The sequence below is a fragment of the Procambarus clarkii genome, chromosome 26 (genome assembly GCF_040958095.1).
Source record: "Procambarus clarkii isolate CNS0578487 chromosome 26, FALCON_Pclarkii_2.0, whole genome shotgun sequence".
Classification (NCBI taxonomy): Eukaryota; Metazoa; Arthropoda; class Malacostraca; order Decapoda; family Cambaridae; genus Procambarus; species Procambarus clarkii.
This window is the reverse complement of record NC_091175.1, coordinates 38,755,709-38,783,255: the sequence shown is the minus strand read 5'-3', so window position 1 is coordinate 38,783,255 and position 27,547 is coordinate 38,755,709. Positions and strand designations below refer to the sequence as shown.

Sequence of the window (27,547 nt, the reverse complement as noted above, 5' to 3'; positions counted from 1 at the left end):
GGCTGTTCCTTACTAATAGCTTACCAACAGTGTTTTCGTAGCTAAACATTACATCTATATTAAAAAGTTTCAAGGCCTTGACAATATTCTCAAACCCAGAGAAATATGGTAAACATAACACATTCTTTGGGCGAATCCTTTCACTGCATACATTATTATAATATGTACGACGAGCTTTGTTACGACAAACTTCCAAAAAATTCAGTGGGTAACAAAGCTTAAGACCAATCGAATCAATATTCTTAAATTCTTCATCTAAGAATTCTGGACTCACAACTCGAAGAGCTCTTAGATACATTGAAGAAAAAATTGACTTTTTTACATTGTATTTATGCCCTGAAAAATAATGAACATAAGATAAATTGTTCGTAGGTTTTCTGTAAACACTAAACTTTAATGAAGAGTTTTCCCTATGAAGAGTTTTAAAGTTTAGTGTTTACAGAAAACCTACGAACAATTTATCTTATGTTCATTATTTTTCAGGGCATAAATACAATGTAAAAAAGTCAATTTTTTCTTCAATGTATCTAAGAGCTCTTCGAGTTGTGAGTCCAGAATTCTTAGATGAAGAATTTAAGAATATTGATTCGATTGGTCTTAAGCTTTGTTACCCACTGAATTTTTTGGAAGTTTGTCGTAACAAAGCTCGTCGTACATATTATAATAATGTATGCAGTGAAAGGATTCGCCCAAAGAATGTGTTATGTTTACCATATTTCTCTGGGTTTGAGAATATTGTCAAGGCCTTGAAACTTTTTAATATAGATGTAATGTTTAGCTACGAAAACACTGTTGGTAAGCTATTAGTAAGGAACAGCCCTCGTAGTGATAATTGCGTCATTTATAAAATACCTTGTAAGGAATGTAATAAGTTCTATGTCGGGCAAACATCTAAAGATTTAAAATGTAGAATATTGCAACATAAATACTCTGTAAGACATGGCCAATTGTCTAATGCTTTGTTTGTGCATTTGTCAGAAAAAGCTCACCAAATTGATTGGGAGAGTGCTTCTTCAATAACAAATTGTAAAAGCACCTATAACAGAAACATAATTGAATCTGCTTTGATACAGATCACCAAAGAAAGTAATTTGAATATTAGCAGTGGTCTATATAACTTAGATCCATTTCTAATAGATCAGCTGAAGGGCGATTTAAGTAGAATCATTGAAAAACATTTGTCTCACTAATTTATTGTATATATTTACTTCTTTATGTTATAATTACCTATATATTATGCTTGTATGTCTGCTGTATCAGATGGGCCATTGGGCTACATCGGATGGGCCAATTGGGTGCATCTGGTGGGCCAATGGGCCGTCTGCGTTGTCCAAGTATTGTACCTCACCTTACTTCACCACTCCTTCCTGCCTATTTATACCCATCACTCGATCTGTAAAATGACCTTCTGAAGATGTATTTAATATACGAAAGTACTTAAGGAAATTTCCTGTTTCATTTTTCCTCCGTGGTCTGACATTGTCACATTCTTAATCACGTGTTTATTTTCGTGATATACACATATATATATATATATATATATATATATATATATATATATATATATATATATATATATATATATATATATATATATATATATATATATATTTATTTATATTTATATATATATTTATATATATATATGTCGTACGTAGGTGCCAGAACGCACTTCTCAGCCTACTATGCATGGCCCGATTTGCCTAATAAGCCAAGTTTTCCTGAATTAATATATTTTCTCTAATTTTTTTCTTATGAAATGATAAAGCTACCAATTTCATTATCTATGAGGTCATTTTTTTTATTGGAGTTAAAATTAACATAGATATATGACCGAACCTAACCAACCCTACCTAACCTAACCTAACCTATATTTATAGGTTAGGTTAGGTTAGGTAGCAAAAAAAGTTAGGTTAGGTTAGGTAGGTTAGGTAGTCGAAAAAACATTAATTCATGAAAACTTGGCTTATTAGGCAAATCGGGCCTTGCATAGTAGGCTGAGAAGTGCGTTCTGGCTACTAGGTACGACATATATATATATATATATATATATATATATATATATATATGTGTGTGTGTGTGTATATCACGAAAATAAACACGTGATTAAAAATGTGACAATGTCAGACCACGGAGGAAAAATGAAACAGGAATTTCCTTAAGTACTTTCGTATTTTAATACATCTTCAGAAGGAGTGAAGATGTATTAATATACGAAAGTACTTAAGGAAATTCCTGTTTCATTTTTCCTCCGTGGTCTGACATTGTCATATATATATATATATATATATATATATATATATATATATATATATATATATATATATATATATATATATATATATATATTAGTATATTTTGGTAGCAGTCTTTCCTGTAGACATATATTATTAAATATGACCGAAAAAGTAAGATTAATAATTCTAACACGAATTTTCTCAATCTTTCGTACATTTCTTTTCACTGTTGGAGGTAAATCAAAAATCAATTCTCCAAATTTCATTTTTATTTCTAGTCTGACGCGACACGAGCGTGTTTCGTAAAACTTATTACATTTTCAATGACTTTAGTTTACAAATACACAACTGAATAGAACTTACGCATCTCCGATTTTATGTCTACATTTGAGAGAGGTGGATGGGGTGAGGTGGCATTAATAGGGTATTAATTTCATCAACACAAGACAGAACACGAAACAATGGGTATTGAATAGAAGTGATTGTAGAAAGCCTATTGGTCCATATTTCTTGATGCTTCTATATTGGAGCGGAGTCTTGAGGTGGGTAGAATATAGCTGGGCATTATTTGGCTGTTGATTGCTGGTGTTGACTTCTTGATGTGTAGTGCCTCGCAAACGTCAAGCCGCCTGCTATCGCTGTATCTATCGATGATATCTGTGTTGTTTACTAGGATTTCTCTGGCGATGGTTTGGTTGTGGGAAGAGATTATATGTTCCTTAATGGAGCCCTGTTGCTTATGCATCGTTAAACGCCTAGAAAGAGATGTTGTTGTCTTGCCTATATACTGGGTTTTTTGGAGCTTACAGTCCCCAAGAGGGCATTTGAAGGCATAGACGACGTTAGTCTCTTTTAAAGCGTTCTGTTTTGTGTCTGGAGAGTTTCTCATGAGTAGGCTGGCCGTTTTTCTGGTTTTATAGTAAATCGTCAGTTGTATCCTCTGATTTTTGTCTGTAGGGATAACGTTTCTATTAACAATATCGTTCAGGACCCTATCCTCCGTTTTATGAGCTGTGGAAAAGAAGTTCCTGTAAAATAGTCTAATAGGGGGTTAGGTGTTGTGTTAGTTGTCTCTTCAGAGGTTGCATGGCGTTTCACTTTCCTTCTTATGATGTCTTCGACGAAACCATTGGAGAAGCCGTTGTTGACTAGGACCTGCCTTACCCTACAGAGTTCTTCGTCGACTTGCTTCCATTCTGAGCTGTGGCTGAGAGCACGGTCGACATATGCGTTAACAACACTCCTCTTGTACCTGTCTAGGCAGTCGCTGTTGGCATTTAGGCACATTCCTATATTCGTTTCCTTAGTGTAGACTGCAGTGTGGAAACCTCCGCTCTTTTCCATGACTGTTACATCTAGAAAGGGCAGCTTCCCATTCTTTTCCATCTCATAAGTGAAACGCAGCACGGAATTCTGCTCAAATGCCTCCTTCAGCTCCTGCAGATGTCTGACATCAGGTACCTGTGTAAAAATGTCGTCAACATACCTGCAGTATATGGCCGGTTTCAAGTTCATGTCGACTAAGACTTTTTGCTCGATGGTACCCATGTAGAAGTTTGCAAACAGGACACCTAGGGGAGAACCCATGGCGACCCCATCTACTTGCTTATACATGTGCCCATCCAGGCTCAAGAAAGGTGTCTCTTTAGTACAAGCTTGGAGTAGTTTCCTCAGAATATTTTCTGGTATGTCAAGAGAAGTACAGGCTGGATCACGATACACTCTGTCGGCTATCATCCCGATTGTCTCGTCCACAGGTACGTTGGTAAACAGCGATTCTACGTCCAACGAGGCTCTTATCCCTGTGGCCCGTGTGCCCCGCAGTAAGTCAACAAATTCCTTTGGAGACTTCAGGCTGAAGGCGCAAGGAACATAAGGAGTCAGCAGGCCGTTGAGTCGCTTCGCCAGTCTGTACGTGGGTGTGGGTATCTGGCTAATGATTGGCCGAAGTGGGTTTCCAGGCTTGTGTGTCTTGACATTTCCATACGCATATCCAGGTTTATATTCCCCAATGATCTTTGGCAGGTGGAGTCCGGATTTCTTGGCGTTCAAGAAAACTGATCGAAACTGTGAACGCCAAGAAATCCGGACTCCACCTGCCAAAGATCATTGAGGAATATAATGTTAATAGAAACGTTATCCCTACAGACAAAAATCAGAGGATACAACTGACGATTTACTATAAAACCAAAAAAACGGCCAGCCTACTCATGAGAAACTCTCCAGACACAAAACAGAACGCTTTAAAAGAGACCAACGTCGTCTATGCTTTCAAATGCCCACTTGGGGACTGTAAGCCTCAAAAAACTCAGTATATAGGCAAGACAACAACATCTCTTTCCAGGCGATTAACGATGCATAAGCAACAGGGCTCCATTAAGGAACATATAATCTCTTCCCACAACCAAACCATCGCCAGAGAAATCTTAGCAAACAACACAGAAATCATCGATAGATACAGCGATAGCAGGCGGCTTGACATTTGCGAGGCACTACACATCAAGAAGTCAACACCAGCAATCAATAGCCAATTAATGCACAACTATATTCTACCCACTTCAAGACTCCGCTCCAATATAGAAGCATCAAGAAATATAGGCCAATAGGCCCTCTGCAATTACTTCCATTCTTACCTTCAATACCCATTGTTTCGTGTTCTATCCTGTGTTGAAAGTTTTGTTCACCTCATCGAAAACTGTTGTAACATATCACCTCACCAAAATGCGAGTATAAAATGAAAAATGAAAGCTGTTTAAATCATAGCATAAGTAAGAACTCTGTTTAGTGTTTGCAGGTAATAGTTGTGTGTGTGTGTGAACTAAAAGTGTTTGAAAATGTAATAAGTTATTACGAAACGCGTTCAAGTGTCGCGTCAGACTAGAAATAAAAATGAATTTTGGAGAATTGATTTTTCAATTACCATCAACAGTGAAAAGAAGCATAAGAAAGATCGAGAAAATTCGTGTTAGAATTATTAATCTTACTTTTTCGGTCATATTTAATAATATATATATATATGTATATATATATATATATATATATATATATGTATATATATATATATATATATATATATATATATATATATATATATATATATGTATATATATATATATATATATATATATATATATATGTATATATATATATATATATATATATATATATATATATATATATATATATATATATATATATATATATATATATATATATATATATGCGGAAAATCCACAGAGAAATATGAAAAACAAAGCCGAAACGTTCACCTCATTTCATATTTCTCTGTGGATTTTCCGCATAAAATGATCAGTGTTTTGTGATCGTCAATTGCATATATATATATATATATATATATATATATATATATATATATATATATATATATATATATATATATATATATATATATATATATGTAATATATATATAAACAACAAGACGGATGTCTTGTTATATAAACAACCTTGCCAGAATGACTATACTTAAAGCATTCACGTGTATATAATGACATTTTACTATAAATGCCTCAAATGTCACATGGTAAATAATAAAAATAGATGAAAATTGACAATAGAGAATAACTACAGCATATCCAGTCATAACCTGGTTTATGCTGGGTCATGGCAAGGTATATCCAAGAATTTTTATATACACTTCGAAAATGGTTACTTGTATAAAACATTTACCTCAGACTAGCAACCACTCATTAATTCTGACAAGATGACCTTGAAAGGAATATTATAAGAATTATTTTTTATTCACTTTCGTTCTTAACGAATACGTCTCGTGTCAATTTATGATTTCTCTGTCAGACCGCATATATTAAGCAACTATATTCATATCATAAGAAAAACATATTTATATTTGTTGTTTTTAAACAGGCACCTGCAAGAGACAATGCCAAGCGATTATGAGGTGCCAGGCCTGGAGCTTTGTGGAGAACTCCGACGGAAGGCGAGAGTGTAGACTCGCTGATAGGGGCCCCAACGGCTACAGCACCACTTACAACACTACCGCCACCTACTACTTCAGGCAAGGTGTGAAAAAGATAAGCAGAGAGAGAATAAAATATATACAAATAATAAAAGCTGATATCCTAACGGCAATGATGACAGCCATATATATATACAATAAAGAACCGTTCATCGTGCTTTATATGAACATATATGTTATTTTTATGTTAATTACAATTTTATTTATTAAAATATATGATACAAATATATAATAGAAATTGTTTTAAGAATGAGACAGTCCTCACCACGACACACAAACAAACACCACAGTTCTGACACAACACACCAACAATACCAAAGTTCTCCACACAACACAGAGAGTGACATAGTCATCCACACATCACACTAATAATATCACAGTTCTTCACACAACACACAAACAATAGCAATGTTTTACACACACACAACACCAACAATACCACAGTTTTCCACATAACACACCAACAATACCACAGTTTTCCACATAACACACCAACAATACCACAGTTTTCCAGATAACACACCAACAATACCACAGTTTTCCACATAACACACCAACAATACCACAGTTTTCCACATAACACACCAACAATACCACAGTTTTCCACATAACACACCAACAATACCACAGTTTTCCAGATAACACACCAACAATACCTCAGTTTTCCACATAACACACCAACAATACCACAGTTTTCCACATAACACACCAACAATACCTCAGTTTTCCACATAACACACCAACAATACCACAGTCCTCCACACAACATACCTAATGACAGTCCTTACACAACTCTCCAACAATACCAGATAATTGACAGATGATAGGCGGAACCAGAGAAACAAAGCTAAACCCCCACAAGCACAACTAGTTGAGTACAACTAGGTTCTCCAAAGTTCTCCACATAAACCAAGAATGTCATACTCCTCCACACATGACGCCATCAATGCCACAGGGCTCCACACAACACACTTACACCACCACAGTTCTCCACACAGCACAACAATACTACAGTTCTCCCACACAACATAAACAATACCTAAATTCTCCAAACAAAACACCAACAATACCAAAGTTCTCCACAAACCACACCAAGAATACGACAGTTCTACACACAACACACAAACAACAACCCAGTTCCCCACACATCACACCATCAATAACAACGTTCTTTACACAGAATACCAAGAATGACAGTCCCCTCACACACTACACCAGCAACTTCACATTTCTCCAAACAATACACTAAAAATGACATAGCCCTTCACACAACATATGAAAAATACCACAGTTATCCACACTACACAACTACAATACCACAGTTTTCCACACATCACACCAAAAATTCCACAGATCTCTACACAATACCTCAACAATACCACATTTCTCTACAGATATTCACCAAAAATCCACACATCTTTTCAAAGCACACCAACATTACCATAGTTCTAGAAACAAGACACTAACAATACCACAGTTCCCAACAATATCACAGTTCTCACAACACACCAACAATATCACAGTTCTCACAACACACCAACAATATCAAAGTTCTCCACACAACATACCAACAATACCTTAGTTTTCCACACAACACAACAACAATACCACAGTTCTCCACACATCACACCAACAATACCAGAGTTCACCACCCATCACTCCATAATTACAACAGTTCTACACACACTACACCAATAATAGCACAGTCCTCCACACATCACACCAACAATAAAACAGTTTTCCAAACCTCACACGAACAACACCATATTTCTGCAAACAAAACATCATCAATACAACAGTTCTCAACACAACACACAAACAATATCAGAGTTCTCGGTACAACACACCATGAATGACAGTCCCCCACACAGTCCCTCCACTCAACACACTAACAATACAACCTATCTCAACACGGTCACAAACAATACCACAGTTCTCCATACATCTCACCAACAATATCATAGTCCTCAACACAACACACCAACAATACCACAGTTCTCCACTCAATACACCAACAATACCACAATTCTTCACACAACACACCAACAATATCACAATTTTGCACACAACACACCAACAATATCATAATTCCATCTCACCACAGTTTATAACACAACACACCAACAATACCAGAGTTTTCTCCAGACAACACACCAACAATACCAGAGTTTTCTCCACACAACACACCAACAATACCAGAGTTTTCTCCACACAACACACCAACAATACCAGAGTTTTCTCCAGACAACACACCAACAATACCAGAGTTTTCTCCACACAACACACCAACAATACCAGAGTTTTCTCCACACAACACACCAACAATACCAGAGTTTTCTCCACACAACACACCAACAATACCAGAGTTTTCTCCACACAACACACCAACAATACCAGAGTTTTCTCCACACAACACACCAACAATACCACAGTTCTCCACGGCACGATACGAGTAGTAGGAAAGGAGACAAACTGCGAAATATTATTTTGGCAGTGATAGTGCAGTGCTGTACAACTTCTGTTACCTGCTCAACACCGGGGGAAGGATTGCGCAAAAATTTTGGTCTTTTGACTTATGGGTATAAGTTGTCATTTGGTTGTATTTTGACATTGCAAGAACGTGTGTTGCATATGTTAATGTTCGTTGCTAGATAATCCTGTGTACCAATTTTGTCTGGATAGATCATGTTTGTGTGCTGGATTCAAAAATATAAAAGATGATGCTGGTGGATGAATGTCGACAGAATACTTTAGACTGTCCTCACCATAACTCCATTTTCTGTAGTGTCCTTTTAAAAGTTCAGGGGAAGCTTAATTGGTCGAAGGGGAATGACGTCATAAGTGCACGCGTGTGCTCAATCTAGTTGTGCCTTAGAGTATTACACCTGTGACCAAGTATTTATGTCAAACCAGACTGAATGTTGCATGTTACACCATGGATCAAGCTAAACAAAAAGTAAAGTAAAACAATAAAAACAGTGATTATAACAGCTAGTTTATGCTAGGAGTGAAAAAAAACGTGTTTTAATAACAGAGCATCTGTGTTTTGTATACCGACAAATTAACTAGTATATCTATAATTCATGGTCATGTGTTTGAAATAAGCTGCCCAAGCACACCTAATAATAAAATGTGTCCCCCTAGTTTATTCCACTAGGATAATGTGCCTTCAGTACTATACACAGATCAAATCAAAATAGAGAAATAATCGTGTTATTTAAGGGGAGCCAGCAGTTTTTGTCAAATTGACCCGCAATAGTTCTAATTTTCTTTGGATTCTAAACAAAAACAAAATGGGGGTAGGAGGTGGGCCCTCTTCCCGAGCACCAAAGAGAACCAAATTATTGAGAGAACAAATATTTAAGTTCTTTCGTAATCTGAATAGTTTTAATGAACTAGCTCCCTATAAAATATACAAGGCATGCAGACTGCTTTAAAACATGTTAATTAATTCTCAGTTGCAATATTGTATTTTTGTTTTTTTCCAAACATACAGAAAAAGTTTTTAACTATTGCAAAGAAGAAAGAACATATTAATGTTATTAATATGTTCTATATTAAGAACATCTAGTTCTAGTTCTATATGAAGCAAGGGGCAGGTAGACATCTTTTTTTTATGTATTAATTTCCCAACCCAGCCAGAAAAAACATTATTCATGTACTGCAGTATTTTCACTCAAGCCACAGAGATGTGCTATGGATGTCACTCGAGGCAAAAAAAAAATATATATATTTCCACTATTTAAAACCATTTTAAAATTTTAAATTTTATTATATATGTCAAAACTCATTACAACAATAAATATGTTACAAAATTATTGTTTGTTTAAGTTAATTTTGTGGCAGGCGATCTGATAATTTTTCATTCTTCATGGGAGTTTCCAAGTCCAGGGAAGGATTGGGTCCAACAAAGTCCAACTCTTCATAAAGCTTTAGCCTGCACTCTTAATATTTCAGCTACTTTCGCGTCCAATTTCGTCAGCGATACAAACTCCTCAACAGTCTCAAAATGCTTCGTAAACCTCTATGCCACAGTGCCTACTAACTCCGCCAGAGCCTCATCGGTGTTGTTACTGATGAGTGACACTGTTGAGTTTAATGTCTGCGATGGCAGCAGGTCCTTGGTACATCGGCAAGTGTCGTCCCCACATTCTCAACAACAGGCAGTTCCGGGCTCGCAGTATTTCTCGCCCCTTATAATGACCTTTTCCGGCGGCTGCCTGTTACTTGTCGTGGGCAATTTTGAGGGGGCCAGCTATCCCGAGGTGAATGGTTGAGGGAGGAGGGAAGGGTTGCGAAGCCTCGCATTTTTCATTAACGCTTGTCGTCCTGTTTTCATACAGCGCCTGCCATTGACCTGCATTGACCTCGTGAGGATAGCCTAGCCCGCCGAGCCTCGATCGCAAACCGTTACCAGGTAATCCTCCAGTCCTGTGCTGGACGACTCGCAATTTTGGAAGACTATGCAGTGGGCACAATTTTCGAATATCCACTCAGCAATTCTGCAAAATAAAAATGAACACATCAACATTATTAATATTTTGTTTCGTCACAAGAAACCAAACACATACAAACATTATTTCACTTTTTGTTTTCAAAACATAAAAAGAAAAAAAAAATCCACGAGCAAACTATTGTAATGCAATGTAGGGGCCTTATCCGCTACTGCTCATGACAGGTATGTGAGCTTAATGAGTTAAAAAGTGATTGATTGATTGATGAAGATTAAGCCACCCAAAAGGTGGCACGGGCATGAATAGCCCGTAAGTGGTGCTATTACCAGTATCAAGAGCTGATACTGGAGATCTGTGGGGGTGTGACTGCACCCTGCGTGAAGGGAGATGTCTTCCGTGTAAAACAGTGACCTCAGCGGTCAGTTTATATACATCGACTCCACGCCAATCCCACCCCATTGCCCACTATTCTGGTAGGGAGGCAACCTGACCACCCACGGTATTACATGTCCCCAAGGAATCACTCACACACAAAATGTTCTGCGACAGATGGGCATTTTAAAGTTATCATACGTAAATTTCATGACTAAAACATCATTTTTGCTAAATTGGGCATACATAAAATCCTTCGTAAATTCCTGAAGAGCTTTATACATTCCCAGATGCGATAAATAGTAAAAATTTGATTGCATAATTTCCACGGAAATACGTTTCCAGTAGCTGTATTCTCTTACAGAACGTGTGCAAATCATATTTTTCGAAGCTGTTCAATATAATTTTTAAATTTTCCGAATACGTCTCAATTCTCGGATTCCCAAAACTATCTAGACCAGAAACTTTCGTCTTGGTCGCTGTTTTAACAATAAAAAATATAACCCAATGTCCCGTCATATCAGCCGAGGCCGCATCTAGTGTATTAATTATAAATACCACAGGTTTGGTATAGATCTTTTTCAGAAATTTTCTTGCAACATCTTATCTTGAGGTTATCTTCAGATGATTACGGGGCTTAGGATCTCCGCGGTCCGGTCCTCAACCAGGTCTTCTTTTTTTTGTTACACATCCCCAGGAAGCAACCCAATCTCTCACACCTGCCACATCAAGGAGAACGAGAACTGTGTTTCAGGGAATATTCAGCCTACGAACGTCACTCTGTAGTCTAATGCGAGCACTATGAAATCGAGGGCAGTGTAAAAGAGGGTGTTCCACTGTATCCTCCTAGGTAGGACACCACTGGCAGTGTGGAGAATCTACCAGCCGTAGACGATAGAGATATGCTACTAGGCGGGTGTGCCTAATCCGGAGACGAGTGATTGTCGAGTCCATGGAGTGTCGAGGAGTCGAGAATGATAACGAGTCCATGGATGCGGGGAGGTGCCCTCCCGGAGACCCGCCAGAGAGGAGGACCTGAGAACTGGTGCCATCACTGCCTCCCAACTCGCGAGGCAAGCTGCCCGGAGTTGCGGGAGAATTTCAAAAAGGTCCAGAGGCACATATGAAGAGTCCTGGAGAGCATGCGCCATCCCTGCTGCTGCGTCGGCCACCTCATTGTCTTTAATACCAACATGTAACGGAACCCTTTGGAGATAGATCTACCAACCCGGAATACCAGAGTATGACAGCAGGTCTCCCCGGATCTGTGACACAGTATGACGATGGACTCGTGGACACCGAGATGATATCCGATATGGGCTGTAACTGAATCCACGTAGAAAACGACCGCCGAGAGGCCCTGAAACTTGTCAAAGGAGTCGTAAACCCAGTAACAATGAGTAGTGGAAATAGGCACATAACGTGTCCGTTTTGCTGTTTTTCGAGGGACATGTTATGGGTCATGTGTTTTTCGTTACCCCGGTGAAGATCCCTTTGTTTTGTTTGAGGGAGACGTCATGGGCCGTGTGTTTGCGTTACCTCGGTGACCATGTACAAACATCGCTAATGGTCATTGACGTCACCTAGTCTTCATCTTCCTTGTATAAGACCATTTTCTGTTATGGGGCATTTATTCCCTTCTCATACTTATCTGGAAGACTTATTTATTTATTTGACCAGACCACACACTAGAATGTGAAAGGACGACGACGTTTGGACTTAAGAATGGTCCAGGACGGACCGAAACGTCGTCGTCCTTTCACATTCTAGTGTGTGGTCTGGTCAACATACTTTAGCCACGTTATTGTGACTCATCTCCTGCTTATTTATTTATTGTTTCCAGCCAAGGATCGTTTATTGAGCATTGATATGAATGAAATATACTATCCATTTCGTATGAAACAAGGAGCAACACAGAGTATGAACTAACATGTATCACAGCTTTCACCCCTGTTGCCAAACCAGTATTTACCCAGGTCTTTTTCTTAAATCTAAAACTTATCCAATTAATACCCATTGTTTCTTGTTCTGCCTCATGTTGATACGTTTAATAGGCTATTAATATCCCCCTTTGTCATGTCAATTCATTCACACCTCTATCATGTCATCCACTAATACTTCTTCGCCTTTTTAGAGAATAAAATTTAAGCTTTGTCAATCTTTCTTCAAGGATCGTTTATTAAGCAAAGGAAAATAAATTTAAAATCCACTATATCCCATTCGTATAAAACAGACCCCTTCCAGACATAGAGATTTCAACAGGGAATTCAGTAGTATTCCAAATATATGATATTATATTTTTTTTTCAAAAAACAGGCTACACCAACACTCAGAGATTTGTATTTAATTTCTACCTCACTGTTAGTCCTGTGTACATCTCGCAATCACTTAAAACATGGCCCCCCTCCCTCCCACACATCCTACTGTAGCATATATCAAATCAAAATACTCATTCAATGCTGGACCATTCTCAAGACGATTGTGATGAGGAAGATGATGATGATGATGATGAAGATTAAGCCACCAAAAAGGTGGCACGGGCATGAATAGCCCGTAAGTGGTGGCCCTTTTGAGCCATTACCCGTATCAAGAGCTGATACTGGAGATCTGTGGAGGTCATTTCTCGTCACTTTGCGTGACGGGAGATGTTTCCGGAGTGTGATGAGGAAGATTGATGATTGATGAAGATTAAGCCACCCAAGAGGTGGCACGGGCATGAATAGCCCGTAAGTGGTACAATTTTTTTTTTCTCAGTATTCTGAGTTTGCATTTAACCATCAAGCTGATATCGCGTGGGAGGATACTGCTTTACAGTCTTTATGAGGGTGTCCAGCTACTGAACACCTTTGTTGACCAGGAGAGTGGCTGTGTTGATGGCTTCAGGGTGGCCACTGCATGATTCAGGAACTCTTAAAGATCTTCTAAGGTGTGATGAGGAATTGATTGATTGATTGATTGATAAAGATTAAGCCACCCAAGAGGTGGCACGGGCATGAATAGCCCGTAAGTGGTACAATTTTTTTTTCTCAGTATTCTGAGGTTGCATTTAACCATCAAGCTGTTATCGCGGGGGAGGATACTGCTTCACAGTCTTTATGAGGGTGTCCAGCTGCTGGACACCTTTGTTGACCAGGAGAGCGGCTGTGTTGATGGCTTCAGGGTGGCCACTTCATGATTCAGTTGAATTCAGTTGAATTCTCTCACCACGATTGACAACACCTTGCTCTCCACTCTACCACCGAGAAGGGTCTAAAAGCCACTAGGCCCCAAACCTGCACAACATTAAATAGTGCTCCCACTGAACTGGACGCTCTCTGGCCAATGCTCAAAACTTTGGTCACTGAGTTGATCGAAAGTCTGCTGTCTTCACATGGAATCAAGCAAACCACAGAGACTCGGAAGACAATTGAGCACAAGCTCAAAAAATTCGAAGATGTAATATCCACACCGTCAAGACAGCAGGGCAGGAGACACCCCCATAAAAAGCAGATAGAGTCCAGCTCGTCGGAAAGCGACATTGATGAGTCAAATTCAGGTCCACTAAGAACCTATACACCAATTGCAACTTCCATGGCGTGTTCATCAGACTCCATGGATACCACGGAATTATCAGCACATTCCAAGAACCTAGAGGTCTAAAGATCCTGCAATGGAATGCGCAAGGACTGTGCACTAAATTGCAACACTTGCAATGCATAGCAGCAACCAAGGGCATAGACATCCTGATACTATAGGAGAGCTTGCTTAGAGCCGGATTAGAACCTAAAATCTCAGGCTATCGAGGCTTCTTCCTTCCATGGATCAATGGGCAATCCAGGGGATGAGCAATCTATGTAAAATGTGACCTGATCTCCAAATCCATAACCAGCCCACCCAATTGTGGAGCAGGGACAGAGGTAATGGGAGTCACCATTGAGCTAAGACACGACAAACTTGAAGTGTTCAATGTGTACAGGTCTCCACATGCCGAAATGGATCTCTCTGTGTTATTTGGACACGCGACAACAACAAACACAATCATTTGTGGAGATTTTAATGCCCATCATCGAATGGCACTGGGCTCGAACAAAACAAATGAAGCCGGCATACACATTACACATCTACTGGACCAGCTTCCAGAAATACAAATCCTAAACAAGAATGAACCTACCCACATCCAAGGAGGCAGATTAGACCTAACCTTCGTTTCAGCCTCCCTAAGAGATGCAGCAACATGGTCAGTTGAGCCCACACTCACAAGCGACCACTATGGGGTCCAAATTGATCTTCAGTTAGACCTACCCACCCCACCTCTGCCTCCATCTGAAGCCTGGAAGTGATGAGGAAGTGGATGCAGGCAATAAATAGGCAAGAGAGAGTTGAGGAGCAAAGTAAAGTGTAGTAGAGGGGGATAGTATTCTTTCAGTATTCTTTCTAAGAATTATTAAATGGCAGTATAGCAACCATTTATCTGATATTAGCGTGTTATCAGGTAGAGATCACTATCTAACAGTTTATCTGTTATAATAAATCGTCATGGAGGAATTAGAAATTTCCCTCCATTTCTCATCTAATAAGAACCCTGTTCGTATTAATTATTACCAGACGAGAATTTATATAACATCAAACTCCCTACAATGTCAACCTCAGTTTTATCGTCTCATTAAGTAGATTAATTATAAAGAAATAATTTTCAATTTCTGCTGAAACATGTTCACGCAGGCGAGATGGGGTTGAGGGAGAGAGGAGGGGCACTTGGATGGAGAAGCTTCCACTGTGAAGTCTAGAACTAGCAGGGATAACGTTGCATACTCATACCTAGCACGATAAGCGGCCATTTCACTTATTCAATTGGCCTGGAGCACATAATTTAGCGAACCACAACGATTGCTGGTGACAGCTGTGACTCCATCAACGATCATATGATCGTTTCAGTGAACACCTATACGGTTAAGAGGTATACTATTTTTGTATAAGAGCTCTGTACATAAATTTTTACCCTTGTTCGTCATTATACGGCAAGCCCTCCTCTATCTTGAGGTTATCTTGAGATGATTTCGGGGCTTTAGTGTCCCCGCGGCCCGGTCCTCGACCAGGCCTCCACCCCCAGGAAGCATCCCGTGACAGCTGACTAACACCCAGGTACCTATTTTACTGCTAGGTAACAGGGGCATAGGGTGAAAGAAACTCTGCCCATTGTTTCTCGCCGGCGCCGGGAATCGAACCCAGGACCACAGGATCACAAGTCCAGCGTGCTGTCCGCTCGGCCGACCGGCTCCCTTCTAACCAACAAGTGAGTTCCCAAGTGAACTAAATTTATTACCAAATTTCTTAATAGTTGTAAAATTACTCGAGTGTAGGCGTCCTCTACATTTTATTTGGTTTACAGCCTGTGACTAGTCCACCTGAGGAGAGATCAATTCCCCACGCCACGTGTACTCACCTAGTTGTGCTTGTGGGGGTTGAGCTCTGGCTCTTTGGTCACGCCTCTCAACTGTCAATCAACAGGTGTACAGGTTCCTGAGCCTATTGGGCTCTATCATATCTACACTTGAAACTGTGTATGGAGTCAGCCTCCACCACATCACTTCCTAATGCATTCCATTTGTCAACCACTCTGACACTAAAAAAGTTCTTTCTAATATCTCTGGCTCATTTGGGCACTCAGTTTCCACCTGTGTCCCCTAGTGCGTGTGCCCCTTGTGTTAAACAGCCTGTCTTTATCAACCCTGTTAATTCCCTTGAGGATCTTGAATGTGGTGATCATGTCCCCCCTAACTCTTCTGCCTTCCAACGAAGTGAGGTTTAATTCCCGTAGTCTCTCCTCGTAGCTCATACCTCTCAGCTCGGGTACTAGTCTGGTGGCAAACCTTTGAACCTTTTCCATTTTAGTCTTATGCTTAACTAGATATGGACTCCATGCTGGTGCCGCATACTCCAGGATTGGTCTGACATATGTGGTATATAATGTTCTGAAAGATTCCTTACACAAGTTTATAAAGGCCGTTCTTATGTTAGCCAACCTGGCAATATGCTGCTGCTGTTATCCTCTTGATATGAGCATCAGGGGACAGGTCTGGCGTGATATCAACCCCCAGGTCTTTCTCTCTCTCGGACTCTTGAAGTATTTCATCTCCCAAGTGATACCTTGTATCTGGTCTCCTGCTTCCTACCCCTATATTCATTACATTACATTTGCTTGGATTAAACTCTAACAGCCATTTGTTCGACCATTCCTGCAGCTTGTCCAGGTCTTCTTGAAGCCTCAAGCTGTCCTCCTCTGTCTTAATCCTTCTCATAATTTTGGCATCGTCTGCAAACATTGAGAGGAATGAGTCTATACCCTCTGGGAGATCATTTACGTATATCAGAAACATGATAGGTCCAAGTACAAAGCCCTGTGGGACTCCACTGGTGACTTCACGCCAGTCTGAGGTCTCACCCCTCACTGTAACTCTCTGCTTCCTATTGTTTAGGTACTCCCTTATCCACTGGAGCGCCCTACCAGTTACTCCTGCCTGTTTCTCTAGCTTATGCATCAACCTTTTATGGGGTACTGTGTCAAAGGCTTTCCGACAGTCCAAAAAAATGCAGTCCGCCCACCCTTCTCTTTCTTGTTTAATCTTTGTCACCTGATCGTAGAATTCTATCAATCCTGTAAGGCAAGATTTACCCTCCCTGAACCCATGTTGATGGGTTGTCACGAAGTCTCTTCTCTCCAGATGTGTTACTAGGTTTTTTCTCACAATCTTCTCCATCACCTTGCATGGTATACAAGTTAAGGACACTGGCCTGTAGTTCAGTGCCTCTTGTCTGTCACCCTTTTTGTATATTGATACTACATTAGCAGTCTTCCATATTTCTGGTAGGTCCCCCGTTTCCAGTGACCTACTATACACTATGGAGGCAAAGTGCTCCTGCACATTCTTTCAATACCCATGGCGAGATTCCATCCGGCCCAACAGCTTTTCTCACATCCAGCTCCAATAGGTGCTTCTTGACCTCATCTCTTGTAATTTCGAACCTATCCAAGGTCACCTGGTTTGCTGCCACCTCTTCTAGCGCCGCGACATCTCCCTGTTCTATTGTAAAGACCTCCTGGAACCTTTTGTTGAGTTCTTCACACACCTCTTTGTCATTCTCTGTGTACCTGTCCTCGCCCACCCTAAGTTTCATCACCTGTTCCTTCACTGTTGTCTTCCTCCTGATGTGACTGTGTAGTAGCTTGGGTTCGGTCTTGGCTTTATTAGCTATATCATTTTCATACCTTTTCTCAGCTGCTCTTCTCACACTGACATACTCGTTCCTGGTTCTCTGGTATCTCTCTCTACTTTCTGGTGTTCTGTTATTACGGAAGTTCCTCCATGCCCTTTTGTTCTGCTCCTTTGCTTTCATACATTCCTTATTAAACCACAGATTCTTCCTTTGCTTCTCTGTTTTTTCCTGTCGGGCTGGGACAAACCTGCTTACAGCCTCCTGACATTTTTGGGTGACATAGTCCATCATGTCTTGTACGGACTTGGTTCCGAGTTCTGTGTCCCAATGTATATCCCATAGGAATTTATTCATTTCCTCATAGTTTCCCTTTCGGTACGCCAGCCCTTTGGTTCCCAGTTCTTTTTTGGGGGTGATAATTCCCATCTCAACCAGGTACTCAAAGCTCAATACATTATGATCACTCATTCCCAAGGGGGCTTCCAACCTAACTTCCCTTATATCCGACTCATTTAGGGTAAGTATCAGATCAAGCAAGGCTGGTTCATCCCCTCCTCTCATTCTTGTCGGTCCCTTGACGTGTTGACTTAGAAAGTTTCTTGTTGCCACATCCAGCAGCTTAGCTCTCCATGTGTCTGGGCCTCCATGTGGGTCTCTGTTCCCCCAATCTATCTTCGCATGGTTGAAGTCTCCCATGATCAGAAGTCTGGATCCGTTCCTGCTAGCCACAGAAGCTGCTCTCTCTATTATATTAATGGTGGCCAAGTTGTTTCTATCATATTCCTGTCTGGGTATTCTGTCATTTGGTGGGGGGTTATATATGACTACTATTATAATTTTCTGTCCTCCAGTTGCTATGGTGCCTGAAATGTAGTCACTGAAACCTTCACAGTTCTGAATTACCATCTCTTCGAAATTCCAACCTTCTCTTAGTAGCAGAGCTACACCACCTCCTCCTCTCCCTTCTCTCTCTTTCCTCACTACATAGTAGCCCTGTGGAAACACTGCGTTTGTTATGATTTTCGTTAACTTTGTTTCTGTGAGTGCTATTATGTCTGGGTTTTCTTCTAGTGCCCATTCTCCAAGTTCACTTGTTTTATTTGAAATCCCATCTATGTTAGTGTACATCGCCTTGAAGCTCACTTTCTTCTGTTCATTTTCATGTATCTTTCTTGGCAAGCATTCTGCTGGTGTGGGAAGTTGTTCCGTGGGTGAGAGGATCTGTGAGGTGGTTTGCAGGGTCTCAGAGGATTTTGGGGTGGGGGGTGGGGGTTGAAGGGAAGGGGGGACAGGTAGGGTGTGGGTTAAGGAGGTAGGGGGGACATGGAGGATACGCAGTGAGGGGGAGGAGGGATAGGGAGGGTCTGGGATGAAGGGGGAGGGGGGACAGGGGGAAAAAGGTGGGAGGGGGGACATGATGGGAATGGGGAAGGGGTGTCTGGGTCAGAATGGGGTGGGGTGGGAGGGAGGGTTGGGTGGGGGCACGTAGGGTGAGGGGAAGGGAGGGTTTCTATGCAGAGGGGGGTGGTGGTGTTGCCCCCCCCCCTCTGGTGTTGCTGGGATGCTGGTTTTGGGTTCTCCTCTTGTCTCTGGGACTATTGTGTTGGGGGCTGTGATTTTCTGGTTTGCTCCTCTCTCCCTGCGCTTCCTCCTTGCCTCTGCTGCCCTGGCTCTCTCCTCCTTCGTCCTCTCCCTCTGCAGGAATACTTTTTTGTATCCCTCCATATGCTGCAGACGACTCTTCCTTTCGAGAATGTCCTCCTTCGTGGTTGCAGGATGCATGTTCTAGCAAGTTCTAGACGAGGCTACCTCTCGCACGTACAACTATTCTCAACCACAGCTAAGCAGCTGAAATTATTTTAATACATTTATTAACGTCTTATTAATGATTGAAAATCATTGCAATATGAATTTATTATAAATTTATTATGTATGCCATATATTTTCATTCATATATTTCTTAATACTTTACTAACAGATTTGATATAAATAATTATCTTATCGTATGCTAATTACTACATTATTGCAACCAATGATTAATCCTTATTCTACCATGTATAATCATTAATTTTATTCAACGTTTACATATTACTTACTTCATATATTTTCTTAATAATTTAATTAATTCATCCAGATTGAACCAGCATTGATTATTCGTACTAGAGATGCATTAATCTTTAGTATTAACCCCCCAATGTTTGTGAAAGTCGAACTCTTAATTAATTAGTATAATTAAAGTTCATTAATGCTCTTCAAATAACTTCCAAATTATTATACCATCCATAGGCACTGATACCTTACTTCAGTTTATTATTTCATTCATTTATTTCCCTCTTAATTTTTAGAAGAAGGTGGTCCTTCGAATATTTCTATTTTAATCAATTAAATATTATTTACATTAAGAGTTAGATTTCCCACAACTTATAACTGTTTAGGCTACTGGTCACTGACCATCCACTGGCCCATCAAACATTTTCACGTTTTATAAACATGGTAAAAACGACATTTCAATGTTTTGAGCACATTTTAAATTACGTTTAATATACATGTTTTGAGAGTTTGTAAAGAAGTTTTTAAAACATTAAATAAAATGATTAATTATTGCAATTATTAGGAATAATTATCTTTATTGCATTTAGGAAGAAATAAAGAGGGAGAAGAGAGAGACATTGAGTGAGAGATAGAGAGAGAAGAAAGAGAAAGAGAAAAGAGAGCGAGAGAGACGAGAGAAAGAGAGAGACGAGAAAGAAGAGAGAGAAGAGAGAGGGAGGAAAAAGAGAGAGAGAGAGAGAGAGAGAGAGAGAGAGAGAGAGAGAGAGAGAGAGAGAGAGAGAGAGAGAGAGAGAGAGAGAGAGCAAGGAGAACGAGAGAGAGAGAAAGGAGAAAAAGAGGAGGGAGAGAGAAGAGAGAGAGAAAGGAGAGAGAGAGAAAGGAGAAAAAGAGGAGGGAGAGAGAAGAGAGAGAGAAAGGAGAGAGAGAGAAAGGAGAAAAAGAGGGGAAAGAGAGAAGAGAGACAAGAGAGAGAGAAGAGAGAGAAAGAGAGAAAGGAGAAAAAGAGGAGGGAGAGAGAAGAGAGAGAGAAAGAGAGAGAAAGGAGAGAGAGAGAAAGGAGAAAAAGAGGAGGGAGAGAGAAGAGAGACAAGAGAGAGAGAAGAGAGAGAAAGAGAGAAATGAGAAAAAGAGGAGGGTGAGAGACGAGAGAGACAAGAGAAAGAGAGAGACAAGGGAAAGAGAGAGACAAGAGAGAGACAAAAGAGAGAGAGAAGAGAGAGAGAGAAAAGAAAGAGAGAGAGAAGAGAAAGAAAGAGAAAAGAGAGAGGAGAGAGAAGAGAGAGAGGATAGAGAAGAGAGAGAGGAGAGATGATAGAGAAGAGAGAGAGGAGAGAGAAGAGAGAAGAGAGAAGAGAGAAGAGAGAAGAGAGAAGAGAGAGAGAGAGAGAGAGAGAGAGAGAGAGAGAGAGAGAGAGAGAGAGAGAGAGAGAGAGAGAGAGAGAGAGAGAGAGAGAGAGACCGAGACAGAGAGAGAGAGAGAGAGACCGAGACAGACAGAGAGAGAGAGAGAGAGAGAGAGAGAGAGAGAGAGAGAGAGAGAGAGAGAGAGAGAGAGAGAGAGAGAGAGAGAGAGAGAGGGGCAGAGACAGTGACAGAGATAGAGATGCAGAGGCAGAGTCAGGGAGACAGAAACAGTGTGGTGTATAACTGTTTACGGGAGAAGGCCGGCAGGCAGACTGGAGCCTAGATGGCCGTGTGAGGACATCTGTGGGTCGCATGAAGATATTCGAATCTGAATAAATTTCATGAACATTTTATCAAATCTGAGTTCTGAAATATCAATCTTCATCAATTTCCATCATGATTTTTAAAATCGTGATCACATTAATGCATTGATATGCCTTATTTCCTTGCTGACACAATGTAAGTTGAAAATATACATTTCATGTTAAAAATTCAGTATCTCTGAGGTTTCAGACGCGTTTGACAGAAATTACCGTTGGCTTGAAAGTCACCTGACAATGCCTAGCGCCCTCCTTCCATCCCTTCCCTTCTATTAGTTACCTATCTCACCCTCCCCCTTCTATCTGATTACCTCCCTCCCTCCAATTCTCTCAGCTTACCTCCCTCCCTCCCTCCTTCCCATTTTCTTAGCTTACCTTCCTTCCTCCCCTCCTCTCCCATTCTCTCAGTTTACCTACTTCCCTCCGTCCCTCTCTCCATCCCATTCACTCAGCTGTCCTACCTACCTCCCTCCCTCCATTCCTCCCATACTCTCAGCTTACTTCCCTCCTGAATCCCTCTCTTCAGTTCTCTCAGCTTTCTTATCACTCTCCCTCCCATTCTCTCAGGTTAGTTAGCTTCCTCCCTCCCTCCTTCCCCATTCTCTCAGTTGCTTACCCCACTCGTTCACTCCCTATCACTCTCCCTCCCATTCTCTCGTCTTGCTTAATCCCTCCCCCCTTCCTTTCTCTCATTCTCTCTCCTTCCATTCCTTCTCTCAGCTTACTTCTCTTGCCCTCCCTCCCTTTCTCTCAGCTTACCTCCCTAAACCTCCCACCCTTCCCTGCTCTCAGATTACCTTCCAACCTCACTTATTTGAATACTATGTACGTAAGGCCAATCCTGGGGTATGCGGCCCCAGCATACACGTTTTTAGTTATCACTACTGGCTGTAAATACGTCAGAAAGACGTTTTTAAAGCAATTGTTGCAGTGTTACCTTTCTGCCACCATTTAAAAACGTTCAAAAACGTCTTGTGTTTGCTGGGGAGGCCCACAGAAACCATCTCTGCAAATAATAATTGTACCAAATTCAATCTTCAATTTATATTCAGCTATATTTACTCAGAACTGTAATATTGTTTGAGTTTAATTTTTGCACTATTGTGCTTCAGTCCATTCCAGAAGTGTGTTCCATCTGTAGAAGTGTTCCTTTTGGAAACATCAGGTGTGGTTATTCTTTGATTGACTTCATTTCCTGCTAGTTCTAGAATAACTAGTTTTTTCTAAAGTTTTAATTGTAGTGGTGCCTTGGCACTTGACTTTCACTATTCTCATGATACCTTGGTGGTCTGGATGCACAAAAACTATTCTACCTTTGGGCCACTCTGAATGTAGTCCGTCATTGTCAACTAGAACATTATCACCAGGTTTTAGATTAATTTTATTATATGGGCTACTTGTTCCATAGTAATACTCTCTCAGAGCAGTTAGATATTCTCGAGTCCACACGTCATTCCACTGACCTATCACCCTGGACAGGTGCTTATAGCTCTGGATGGACTAAGCACTCCCTCTGACTTATGAAGGATCTTCTGGCTCCCAGTCCGTTAGGGACACTAGAGGGCTAAGAAGTCCAAAATACATCAGATGTGATAGACTCAGTGGTTCTTGTTGTGAAATATCATCAGAGAGATAGGTCAGTGGTCGATTGTTGACTCGAGCTTCTATTTCCGTGACAAAGGTTAGGAGCTCATGCAAGTCAATTCTTTAATGGTGTAGGGCCGTTCTTAGATAACGTTTAATGGTACCTATCATTCGTTCATAGAAACCTCTGTGCCACGGTACTCTGAGAGGTATGAACTTCCAGTGTCATTGCTTTTGTTTGAGGTCAGTATGTACCTCTGATTGATTCCATATTTCTCGCAGACAAGCTTCCCCAGTCACCAAGTAGGACCCATTGTTTGAGATTATCAACTTGGGGCAAGATCGACAGGCAGCAAACCTGCGAAATGCTTGTAAGAATGCCTCAGCACTCATGTCGGGAGTCACTTCTAGATGTACCCCCCCCCCCCTCCCATTGTGGTCTTGTGGTGGCACAAGTAAGGAGGCAAATGTATGCTTTCACTGGAACTTTGTCCTTGGTGCCTTTGAGAGTTAAGGCTCCTGTAGCCTTAACTAGTCTAGTTAAGGCTAGTTAAGGTAGCTGTAGTCTACCCAAGTGGTCTCAAAAGGATGAGGTTGGACAACTCGTTCTCGAAGGAGTGGTGGAGGTCCTGGGTAAGGACACACCCGAGCGTCATATCCCTGGCAGATTACACAAGATCTTATTATAGATTTTACAGTCTGGTGATCTTGAGGAAGCCAGAACTGTTGCCTTAGGTCGGTGCGAGTATCTAGTACCCCACCATGTAGAGTGCCGTACTTGTGAATGTGCAACACAATTAACCGGTTGATGTGGTGCTGGGGTAGAAGCATTGTTCTTTGCATCCAAATTTATGTTGTCATGTTCCAAGCGTCCTCCACACCTTAGTATATTATAACTGTCTGAGTCAAGCCAGAGACCCAGATGTTTTATTAATTTATCAGGGAGGTTTTCAAATCCATCTCAAAGGTTTCAGTCTGGGCTCACTTGACCCAGTATTTTAATGGACTAGGAAATTGGTGTTTGATTTCCATTCAATTCAGGAAATCAAATACTACTTGTGTTACACCTATTAATTTATTTAATTCAGAATACTGACTAGGATCAATTGCCGGAGTCTGAGGTGATTCTGAATTTTCAGTCAGGACAGTGATATTGGTCACTATGACTTTCAGATTTTGTTTAGGCCACTGGTCATTGACTAGCCACTGAGGTTCATTGAACCACATATCGGATCTGGCTATTTACTTTAACGTCAATCCTCTGAAAAGGTAGATAGCTGGATATTCTTTGGTAGGCACATATCTTAGCTTGTACCCTGCTGACAATTCCAATATTTCCCTAACGTGATTACTTACATAGGGAGTTTTTGTTACTATCATTTCTCACCCACCATAAGACTGCCTCATTATCTGACCATACCACTGTTTCAGTAAAGTCCATGTTATTTAATGTTTTGGTCAGGTAATGAGCCAATCTATCTCCTACTACTAAGGCATAAGTGTGGCATTGACCATTTCTTTAACTGTGCCACTGTTAAAGATTCGCTACCTGGAACAGAGTTCCAAGTAGCACGGGCTATGGTGAGCCCGTAGTACTGTGCCACTGTAGCCTTGGATGTGAGCAGTGTTGTCCGCTAATTTGTTACTGAATAGGCTACAGTGCTATAACCTTTCCTGATGCATCACAGAACACATGCAGTCTTACTGGTTGATCAGGTTTTACTGCATTACGAGGAAACTTAAGGTTGTTTAGGATACTTAGATCCATTGTTAACTGTTGCCATTTTTCTAGTAAGGCATTTTGTAGTGGATAATCCCAACCTAATTTACACTGCCAGCATTCTTGCATAAGCAGTTTACGCTTATTAATAATGGGCCTATTACTCCCACAGGTTCAAACGGTTTGCTGACTTGTGATAGCAGTTTCCTCATAGTATCCCCATAGTTGGCGGTATCTGGTTCCACCGACTTAATAGTCAATTCCTCTGAAGTTGTGTCCCACTCTACTCCTTGTACTTTTAATTTCTGAGGTACTTTGTAGATGGGAAATTCGGCTTCAATTAGTTCATTTAATTTAGGATTATTAGAGGCCCACGATGGGAGAGGCATATCAGAGTTCTCCACATATCAAACCAACAATACCACAGTTCTCCAATCCGACACAAAATAACATAAGTTACCCCCATAAAGTAAAAGAGAATGGGTGATTCCATGACGCAATCGACACCACGTATTTTATCAACTCTAATTCCTTTAAAACAACAGTCTAGTGTTTAAACTTAATAAAAAAGTGTTCACTAGGACCGAATATAATTTCCAACAACTAGAAGAACAGCTTGACTCCCTTGCTACAATTAAATAAAATCAGAAGTAGAACCAAAACATTGGCTAGTGCGTCGTCACAACTCAGCAACTTGTAAAAAGTGAGGACCACACTCCCTGACGAAATTTACAACACAAAAGGTTCTTTTCCGAGCTTCGACATAGGATCCTCTACGATCCGCCCAACCGAAGATCTCATGAACAAAGGGAAGAACAATTTTCGGTATTTTTATTGCATTTAATACTGGCCATTATTATTGTAGGAAATATCGTTAAGACGTGGGATTAAATACCCAAACACAGTGAGTTTACTCAGCTCTACACACACACATTATTTACAGTCTCCTTGGTGTAGTGGTAAGACACTCGCCTGGCGTTCCGCGAGCGCTGTCATGGGTTCGTATCCTGGCCGGGGAGGATTTACTGGGCGCAATTCCTTAACTGTAGCCTCTGTTTAACGCAACAGTAAAATGTGTACTTGGATGAAAAAACGATTCTTCGCGGCGGGGATCGCATTCCAGGGACCTGCCCGAAACGCTACGCGTACTAGTTGCTGTACAAGAATGTAACAACTCTTTTATATATCTCAAAAAAAAAATATTCCATGTCATACCTGTACTTATATGTTTAGGGAATAATTATTAATTATTTACATCCCAAACAGGTAATTGTGAGGAAGTTAGTGAAGCAGGAAGCTGGCTTCCAACATAATTATACAAATTTGTTACCCTGCTGTACAACAACCCTTCTAGGCCTCCAGACAGCCGCCATTACGTAGCACTCAGAGGCACAGGGCCACACCCTCATTTGATGCTACAATTACACAGCCTTAGCAGGCCCCAACAACAGTAGCAGCTAAGGCCCTTTTCATGTTTCATACTGTAGACATAGTATTAGTAGTTATTAATTTAATTTGCTATATAATATTAGATTAGACCACTATATGTGGTATGATTTATAATTTATATATCAAAGACTAGGTAAACAATTTGTGGTTTATGAAGGAGCCACCTCAAAGTGGTATAAGCTACAAAATGTCCCTCCCATAACGTGAGAAGTTCTAGCAGCTGAATCAGAATATACAGTACATTCATTATTAACTAACTTATTACTAACTTACTACTAAAATAATCAAATACAAATAATATAATATTAAAGTAAATATGCAATAATTCATAAAAGAAAAAGAAAAAACTGCTAGGACTTTTCCCACATAAAATATGGTCCTCAACAAACCGGTTAATACAAATCTAGGAATACACTGGTTCTCAGACCAATGAATTATGGTCCTTTGAACCTAGATACAAGAACCTGATTAGGATCTATATATAACATTAGTGCAATATTTACGTAATATTTTCATATACATTAATTTTAGCAGGAAGACACTGCTATACATTTTTTCTAGCCTAACTTTTTCAATCTCGGCTAGTAGTGAACAGAACTTACAACAAGCACTATTATTGTTCCGAGGTATGTACCAAAAGAACAATTGTGCTTTTTCATTACAAGAGGTTGATAAGAGGCTAATTTACTTATAAATGTATATGATTTTTATAATTTTAAGTTTTTACATAATATTGCACCATTACAGTAACAATTATTGCATGTC

General features: G+C 40.2%; 1 protein-coding gene across 1 annotated transcript in view; it reads left to right on the top strand.

The window, feature by feature from the left end:
* Positions 1–27,547, top strand: part of LOC138368781 (uncharacterized) — a 293,909-nt gene that overhangs the window by 102,452 nt on the left and 163,910 nt on the right. The window contains exon 2 of the mRNA XM_069331480.1: positions 6,122–6,277. Within this exon, the coding sequence (XP_069187581.1) occupies positions 6,122–6,277 (156 nt within the window). The remainder of the gene's footprint in view (positions 1–6,121; positions 6,278–27,547) is intronic.